Here is a 10,000-nt window from a genome sequence, read left to right as displayed (position 1 = left end):
AAACCACCTTCATGGTCCTGTGTGTGTGTGTGTGTGTGAGCCTGTGTGTGTGTGTGAGCCTGTGTGTGTGTGCGTGTGTGTGCGTGTGCGTGTGTTTGTGTGCGTGTGTGTGTGTGTGTGTGTGTGTGTGTGCAGTTAAAGTGACTAATAATGAACATTAAACCCTCGTCCTGACATTTTATTTCTACTTCCTCTAATGGCTTCATTGTCACAGTTTCATTATGGACTTTTCTTTTTCTTTTTCTGGGGAGTGATAATCTTGATAAATACAAAACGTGTGTGTTTTGTTTATTCACTCAACATTAGCAAAGCTCCGAGGACGAGACGGAGACTCCGTCGACAAATGAACTAAAATAATGATATCTTAAAAAAAAGAAGAAGAAGAAGAAAAAAACCCTCTCCCAACACCAACAAAGACAAACAGCGGCGCGACGGCAACTCGGCAACCTGCTAATGTTAGCAACTGATGCCTAATTTCCTTTTGATTACAAAGACGTCCCACGCTCTGCTCTCAAGTGACGTCTAATTGTTTCTCAAAGTAAATCATCAACTCAGCAAACTAAATTTGACAAATAGCAATAACAAACTTGCAGCGCAGGGAGACAAGAGGGAGGGAGGGAGGAGGGGGGAGGAAGGAATTCATTAAAGGGAGAAAAAAAGAGCCATCGCCTGCAGTGGATGTGAAACAGAGATGAAAGAAAACAGACAAGACTTTTTTTTCTTCTTTTCTCTTTTTTGTTGCCTTAAATGAAGTGTATTCATAAGCCGGAGCATATGGGAGGGCAGCGACACACACACACACACACACACACACACACACACACACACACACACACACACGATACATTAATCACAAGAAACTGTACGTGATGCTGAGATGAGAACACACAAATTCATGTGCTTTAAAGAAAAATATATGAAACCAGAACAAAAAGATGCTATTAAAAGCAGCGGGACTGAGGAGGAGGAGGAGGAGGAGGAGGAGGAGGAGGAAGTCTTCTGCCCCTAGTGGCCACAGATCGACTGCAGCTCGGACGCGTGCGATGGGGTCGATAACGGTCTCACATCGAGACGCTACTGTACATGATTAGGAAAAAATTGATTTCAAAGACATTAGTCGTGGACATCGAGGACATTTTATGTTTTGGTCCTCACGTAATGATTTTAACTGGTTATGGTTAAAAAAAAGATAGGTTCCTTTCTTTAATACTGATACAATATTCATATTCCATAATATTCTGCCTGCCCATACCGACTGTGAGATCTGACTGCGAGGAACTGTAGACGAGCCTCCAGCTGCCTCGTGTATCCAGATCTAGTGTGTGTGTGTGTGTGTGTGTGTGTGTGTGTGTGTGTCTCCGTCCTGCTCGTGTGAACGTTTATTGTTTCTCCTGAATCCGAATAAAAAGACAGTTCCTTTTTTTTCTTTTGCCTAAGCTCAGCAAGTGAACAAGCAGCGTCCAGAGAAACACAAAGACCAGAAACACTGAAACTGACTCAGACTGAGTCACACACACACACACACACACACACACACACACACACACACACACACACACACACACACACACACACACACACACACACACACACACACGTATATTACAGGCATTCCTATGTGAAGCTGTTTGTACTCTGAGCAGGTGCAGGCTGGGCAGACAGAGAGAGAGAGAGAGTGTGTGTGTGTGTGTGTGTGTGTGTGTGTGTGTGTGTGTGTGTGTGTGTGTGCATGTGCGTGTGCCCTCACACAAAAACACGAGATCTCTCTCAGAGCTCACATCGTCCACCATCGTCCCCTCAACAGTACAAGAAATATTCAACGTTATAAATTTGATCCAGTCGACATTTTTACTTTTCCTTGTTCAGCACATCAACATTTAAATCATTTATTTACTACGTGGAGTCATTAACAGTTGTGTCACTGTAACTGTTGTTCCCGTAGTGTATCAAAGCCCAAATCCAATGAAACGTTCACATTAGATTTTTGGATTAATGTGACAGCTTTTAGGGTTATATTTATTATACCTGTAATAATTATAACACCACTGACAGGCTGTAACTGAAGCAGAGAAAGAAGAGAAATGTGTGAGAGAGAGAAGATAAATCAGAAAGTGAAGGTGTAAAACTAACAACAGATAATGTGTTGAATCAAAAATCAACAGCAGCGTCCGGTCAGATGAATATCAGATTTTAAAGATCAATATCAGATATTAAAGATCAATATCAGATATTAAAGATCAATATCAGATATCACAAAATAGCTCCAGAGGATAAACTTTCAGATTACAATCTAATCACTGAATCAACTGAATATTCTCATCAGTTCACAACTGAAAACAAAGGGATTAATAAGATAAATCTGTATTTCCAAAAATCTATAATATTAAAAGCTCATGAATCAAACGATTGAGATCGAAGAGTTTCTGTTTTTTAAAGAGATGAAGACTGAAGGCGCAGCTCCGTCGGCTGCTGGACGCAGGAATGAAAACACGCCTCGGCCTCATTGTCGCCGATGTTGGCAGCAGGTTTCGAGGCTGGACCGTCCCGGAAGAAAAAAAGAAAAAAGAAAAAAGAAAAGGAGCAGGAACGTCCGAACAGACGCTCCGAGGAAGAGCTTAGAAGACAAACGCAAAAGTGCAGAAAAACCTTTGTGGTTTACAGGGTTTCCTACATTAACAATATGATATATGATCAATATCTCCGGCTGGACTCATGCAAACACACACACACACACACACACACACACACACACACACACACACACACACACACACACACACAACATATTTTTACACCACCTTGATATTATACAAGCTCATGGTATATTCACATGACCCTCAAAAATGCCATAACACATCATGTCAGTGGCACCAGAAATGAGGAAAATACGTTTTATATCATTTAAATTTCTCTACATTTTTTTTAAACACATCATATATGAAGTAAATATATAATACTTAGGTTTTAGATATTCTAGGTGTTGCAGTGATTTAAGAATCATGCTGATTGGACTTTCTCAACCTTTATAATTTCAAAAAGAATATTTAAATATAATGTTTACTAACCCTTTGGGGAAAATATTTCTTTTCTAGAATCAGACTGAATAAGCTACAAGCACCTCGTTCCTGTTTGTTTCTAAAAGAGAAAAACATGAAGAAAAGATAATGTTGGTGTCTAGAACTCTTCTCCCACGACCGAGGGAATTAAAGCCAGAACAGAAGCGGTTCTGAAAGTGAGCACCTGTCCGGAGTCCGAAGCTTCCTCCGAATAAGAGCCGGCGCTCGGTAACAAGAGGCCTCGGCCGGACCGACTCACGACACCACAGAACCTGAACCTGAACCTACAGACTCCTCGGTTCAGGCTCTGCTCTCCGTCACCATCGGGCACCGGAGACAAAAACACAAAAACTGCCCCTGAATGTGTTTTCCTGCAGTCGAGTCGTTTCTCTACATTTCACAGGCCTCGCCGCTTGATGTGAGCGGGAGGAAGCGAGGCGGGATTACTCACATCACAGAGGTGGAAACAGAGAGGGGCTGCGGCTCCGAACCTCACGGACCTTACTACCAGACGGTCGACTGTTCGACGTACAGTAGAACATTTTCCACACGACGAGATTACAAACAAAGTCAACGCTCAGACGTGGACAGGCGAGAATTCCACGTGGATCGACGTCGACAAACGTCGCGTCTTCATTCGCGTCAATTTAAGTGTTGAGACTCTGGTGAAACATTCGTATGCGGCGATGTCACCAAAGCCAATCAGCCCCGAGATTCTCAATGTACAAAATGATTGTTGTGTTCTTAAGTAACGCGAGTGAACACAAACGACCCTGAGGTCGGACTGGCAGCGAGTGAACCCATGAAGCGAAATAAGAAACAGCACAAACAAGAAGCATGTTGGACACTTTGTACTCAGTTACTTTCCAGCTCTAGAGTAAATGTTTGTCCGTCGTCACGTCTCGTCCTTCCACTTCACACACACAGGGGAAAAACAACCTCACTTCTTCCTCACCTCTTCACCCCCCCCCCCCCCCCCCCCCCCCGTCTTGTGAGGCTGATATAGACGCAGAGAGGACGAGGAAGAGAGGGAGGACGAGGGGGAGGACGAGGACGAGGGGGAGGAGGAGGGGGAGGAAGAGAGGGAGGACGAGGGGGAGGACGAGGACGAGGGGGAGGAGGAGGGGGAGGAAGAGAGGGAGGACGAGGGGGGGGGGGAGGCAGCGGCCGCAGAAAGCCGGACCCCCGCCGAGCCAAAGAGGCGCCGACACGCCGTACATTCAGACGTCGTTAAACTGCCCATTCACCGGGTCAGCGTGAAAAAACCAACTCCCCCCTGGAAAAAAAAACCCTCTCTCCAGTCAAAATCTGACACACACATTCTAATGATCACTACATCTCCCACCGCACGCCGTCTTCATCAGAGACGTGACGAAGGAGACAGACAATCATAAGATGTCCACACAACTAGAACCAGAGAAAAGACCAGAAAATATATAGACGATGTAAAAACATCAGCAATCGTGAACAATGTCCATCAAACGCTCTCGGTTGTGTCCGACCGACACTCAACAAATATTCAGTTCACGATGATATAAAACGGAGACACAGCGTCAGATTTCATAAAACGTAAGAAGCAAATGTCTGGTGGTTTCATTTCTGTCAACAGACACTTTGTTTTCTTCTGTGGATCGGAACCGAGGCCGAGTGTTAAAGTCCCGATACATCACAAACCCATCAGCTAATGAATCAATAATTGTGAAAAGCAAGTACTTTACATACTTGTATTGAGAAAACATTTTGTGAAAAAGTGTTGTAATAATATTAAAGTACTGACTGAATATTAACACACAATTAAAATCTGGATACAACGGCAGAGTGTTAATAAACTGTTCATTAATGTTTCTTGATTTCTCCACCTGCTTAAATTGATTTGTTTCTGATTCACCACATCCATCGTTCATTTTTAATGTTGAAAATCTTCCATCTGATTCCTTAAAAAAAAAAAAAAGGAACCGAGAAACAAAAATCTCACGAAAGTCAAGTCACGAAACATTCGATCAGGACAATTTTTCCTTTCAAACAATAAATAAAAACTCGGTGACAGTTTCACTCCAAGATGCCAGATGAGGTTGACATCGATAAATCAATCAATGAAACAGAAGAACAAAGCACCAGGACTGTTTACGTTGTATCATTAGAAAGAAAGATTTCCAAAGAAGAGATTCATTTTTTTATGGGAATATTTATTGTGGCATTAAATTCACCCAGCTGATGAAATGAGGTCATGAACCGACGCCACGGAGCCGACGGACGTTCGTGTCCTGCGACAACAGCGTCCACAAAAAAACCAGGCAACGATTTGCAATTTCACCTTTTGTTGTTGTTGTTGCTCTGCAGCGAGAGCAGCTCAGTGACTGACACCGCGGACATGATGAGACGAGGAAGAAGAGGAGAGGAAAGAAACGGCGTGTTGTCACTTACTGAGGACGGCAAGCCAGGAGGGACCTTCCGCACTTTTTTGGGGTGAATTTCTGAAACAGGGAGAAAAGACAAAGAGGAAACAATACATGAGGCTCAAGAGGCTCAAAGGTCACGGCGGATTGATCTGCGTGCATCTAATCATGTGGGGGGGGGGGGGGGGGGGGGGGGGCGTTTCCCACCGCCGTCGATATGTTGACAAAGAAAAAGAATCTTTCAGTTCCACAAAAATAAGATGCAGGAGATGAAGACAGAAAACACAAAAAAAGGAGAGGAGGGTATTTTCTCTCTCTCTCCGTCTTTTTGGTCTGATGAAAGGAAGCCGGGCGGCTTCTGACATGTTTGTATTATTTCTCAGGGTTCCTCTCAAGGGGAGCCAGGGAGCGCTCCATTAACCGGGAAGGTGAGACTTTGATGGAAAAATGAAAGAGCATGTTTTTTTTTTATTTTGGGAAATTGGCCCGTGTCCGTGTGTGTGTGTGTGTGTGTGTGTGTGTGTGTGTGTGTGTGTGTCCTCTCAAGGCTAACGCTACCAAGGCTACATGGCAGCCACTATTGTCCTGCTTCTTTAAAAGACTTCCCTGTATTTTCTTTATAAACTCCCCCTTTGAAAACACACACACACACACACACACACACACACACACACACACACACACACAGGCACAAACAGGATGGTCACACACAGTCACACGGACACACACTCACAGCGTTCGGCCTTCTGAGCCGCCGCGTGTCGTCTGAAACGTGGCGGCTGTGAACTTTCTGTTTGGTTCTCAGTCACATTAACACGCCGCTTTGTTTGAGCTGGATCCAGAGGAAATCTGCAGCGTCCTATTATAAATATTGAAGCTCCAAAGAACAGAGGTAAGATGAGAGAATCGGGGTCTGATTTCATATGTTTATATGCTTGTATTTGTTTTTTTTATGCAGCAAAAACATCTAGAATTAGACATAAAAAATCTTAACAACTAATTAATATGAACTCATTCAAATTGAATGTTACAAATGAAATAAAAAGTAATTTTATAATTTAAATGAACAGTGGCTCATTGTTATTATTAATATCAAGAAAACTGATAATTGATATGTGATAATTCTACGTTAACACTGTCAAATGTAGCATTTGCTAGGTGAATGTGGTGTGGTGTGTTGTAGCCTCTGGTGAACATGAATCGTGGCGGCGCTGAGATCAAAACAGTTTTTAAAAACTGCATCCTTCCAATTTATTAACTGTCATGTCCTCTTACCTCTTGTACACTGAGTATCTTGTTGATTATTCAATATTTATGTATCATACAACTTTATTGCTCTCCTTTTTTATACATAAATACATGTATATGTTTCTGTTCATCTCGTTCAGCTCTGTCGTCCTTGTTTTAGTTTGTTGTAAGTCGGTTCTGTGTGAGTTCACTGTGACAGCTCAAGAAACCGAAGTCAAACTCCTTGTTCTTGTTAAATCTGATTCTGATTCTAAATTAATTATTAAAAAAATTGAACCAAAACGACTTCTTGAGTCAAATCAGCCACGACAGTCAGTTTGGTGACATTATTGATGTGAACGTCAGTCTGCGACAGTGTGTGTGTGTGTGTGTGTGTGTGTGTGTGTGTGTGTCTCACCCATGGTGTCCATAGGCAGTGTTCTCCTCCGCGGGTTGGCGGAGCCGTAGTGCTGGTAGTACTGACCGGCGGGCTTGGTGGGCGACGCCGCGCCCGGACTCCCCAGACCCAACTCGCCGCCCAGGACCGACTGGTCGAGAGACACAGGGACAGACAGAGACAAAGAGAGAGAGAGAGAATGAATCTAACGCTGATCAGACTCACAGTTTTCTTCACGAGGAAAAAACGTTGATGAGAAACGTCAGTGGAATATTGAATATTGAGGAAAAACACCGGGTTCATGTTCTATGTGAGTTACTGTAACGACCAGTGTCTGTCTGGTAAATGATGTTTACATCACTGGAAAAATAAAATGGAGCCTTGAAACCAAACAAACAAATAATTTAAGGTCCCATGAAATGAAAAATATATTTTTTTTCCAGATTTACTCCTGTAATCTTGTGTAAATTTTTATTAATCTCTGTTGTTTCTCTTCCGGTCTCATGACTCATTCTGACATCAGGGGCGTTGTCTCAATTTGCGTCCAATAAGAACGCTCTGCCGGCTGATGACCTCACTGCTAAAACTGACTCCATCGCGGGCGACGTCGATTCATCAGTTAAATCTGCAGGCGAGAGAGGAAGATGGTGGCGAGGAGCAGTCCGCCGTCGTCATGACAATCCACGTTGAGCTGCGAGCTACTGTCGAATATGTCGCGGGGGGGGGGGGGGGCGTAAAGAAATTCAATATTCGTAACGATCTCCTCGTTAGCTTCGTGTTTTTACCGGGAAAACGTGCAAATATTTGGAATCTATTCCAATGGTAACGTTTTTATCCGTTTGTGTGAACAACAAAACTGTGAAGGTAAAAAAAAAAAAAAAATCTCACTTGAAAATGACAACACGGACAAATAAGTTATAGTTTGATCCAAAGCCTAAAAAATACCTGGCGATCGATACACAGTATAGTTTTTTAGATGACAGATAGATAGATAGATATATAGATGATAGATAGATTGATAGATAGATAGATATATAGATGATAGATAGATAGATAGATAGATAGATATATAGATGATAGATTGATAGATATATAGATGATAGATTGATAGATATATAGATAGATAGATGGTAGATAGATAGATATATAGATGATAGATATATAGATATATAGATGATAGATAGATATATAGATGATAGATATATAGATGGATGATAGATAGATATATAGATGATAGATATATAGATATATAGATAATAGATAGATATATAGATAGATAGATGGTAGATAGATAGATATATAGATGATAGATTGATAGATATATAGATGATAGATTGATAGATATATAGATAGATAGATGGTAGATAGATAGATATATAGATGATAGATATATAGATATATAGATGATATATAGATATATAGATGATAGATAGATAGATGGATGATAGATAGATATATAGATGATAGATATATAGATATATAGATAATAGATAGATATATAGATGATAGATATATAGATAGATGTTGAAGCGCTCTCACGTCCAGGAGTCACGTCCAAGCGCGGCTGCGACAGTATTTACCTCCGTGTTCTCGACCTCATGCTGCCTCGCCGTGGAGAGAGAACGACCTCGCGGCTCCACGGCTCCAGAGTCTAACTTCTCCTTCGCTCTTTCTTCTTCCTCCTCTTCTCCCTCCTCTCCTCTCTCGTCGCTCTGTGACTCGTTTTTTACGGCTCAAACTTAGCAAACCGCTCACACATTGTGCCACTAATTAAGTTCAATGATTTTGGCGAAGGCAACAAGTGGCGTCTGGGCTCATTCACGGAAGAGAAGAAGAGGAGGAGGAGGAGAGCAGAAGAATAAAAGATGGAGAGGAGCATGGAGGAGAGGGTCGGGTTTTTTTTATGAGCGGCACAAAAAGTTAGTGAGGAGGAAAGAGGTGAAAAAGAACCTGCCACCCTCCTCCTCCTCCTCCTCCGTCTTTAAATAGACTCCGCCACTACTCCGTTAAAGTGTGGACCCCCGCTTTCTCGTTAAGTAATTAGTGTGTAGTGTATTTAAAGCAGAGGGGGGGGGGGGGGGTTTTGGTTGGATGTGTCTCAGGGCTAATCTGAATTCTGATCGGCGCGTCCGTCCGTCCTCCGCGGCTGAAAACAAGAGTTAGCTTGGCAGTGCCGGGCCAAAGGAGGCTTTTCTCATGCTAAGCAGGGCCTAAGTAGGCCAATTACAGGGCCGGCCTCGGCCTCGGTCCCGGAGCCATTCTCCGGCTTAAAACAAAAGGGCCCTTGTCTTAAATAAAGTCAGTCACACACACACACACACGGAGGGAGGGAGGGAGAGCGAGTCAGACACAAAGGCACACACCGATTCAGTCATCCTGTTCCTCTGTCAGCGAGTGTTTCAGTGTGTGTGTGTGTGTGGGTGTGTGTCGTCGGGGGGTAAAAGGGGGTTCCCACTAAAACAAAAAGGGGTCTCATTGATTGTGGCGCTTTTCTATTCGGTTCCCTTTTTCTTTCTTTCTTTTTTCCTTCCAGCGCTCGAACGTCGAGCCAGGCCGGGCTGGACGGTCGTCCCGGCAACTAGACGAGCCAGAGGCCGGAAACAAAATACCCCGTCTGTCTCTCTCTCTCTCTCTCTCTGTGTGTGTGTGTGTCTGTACCTGTTTGTCTCCCCGTCTCCGTCAGGACAGTTTAGTTATTTGAACATAAAGTGATCAGTCGCGTCAAGTGGATAAAGGCGTATTTCGGCAAAGGGGCAAATGATGACCTGCATCTACCCACAATGCCCTGCTCTGCGTAGATCCACAGGAACCTTTACGTTGTGCATCATTACAGACGTATAATTTCCAGCCTGGATAATACTGATGTTGACGGTTTCCCTCCAGCTCCGCTGCTTTCTACATGATCTCGTTTTCTCTCTCTCTTT

General features: G+C 43.1%; 1 protein-coding gene across 6 annotated transcripts in view; it reads right to left on the bottom strand.

Annotated features, from left to right (window-relative positions):
• Positions 1-10,000, bottom strand: part of LOC118285581 (transcription factor 4-like) — a 156,775-nt gene that overhangs the window by 64,697 nt on the left and 82,078 nt on the right. For 4 of the 6 annotated variants that reach the window (XM_047329338.1, XM_047329336.1, XM_047329335.1 and 1 more), the window contains 2 exons: positions 7,098-7,227; positions 5,481-5,530 (listed from right to left, as the gene is read on the bottom strand). The exons of the other annotated variants lie outside the window; for them this stretch is intronic. In XM_047329338.1, the coding sequence (XP_047185294.1) occupies positions 5,481-5,530; positions 7,098-7,227 (180 nt within the window). The remainder of the gene's footprint in view (positions 1-5,480; positions 5,531-7,097; positions 7,228-10,000) is intronic. 6 annotated transcript variants of the gene reach the window in all.

The sequence above is a fragment of the Scophthalmus maximus genome, chromosome 20, assembly GCF_022379125.1.
Source record: "Scophthalmus maximus strain ysfricsl-2021 chromosome 20, ASM2237912v1, whole genome shotgun sequence".
Lineage (NCBI taxonomy): Eukaryota > Metazoa > Chordata > Actinopteri > Pleuronectiformes > Scophthalmidae > Scophthalmus > Scophthalmus maximus.
This window is presented reverse-complemented; position numbering and strand designations above follow the sequence as displayed.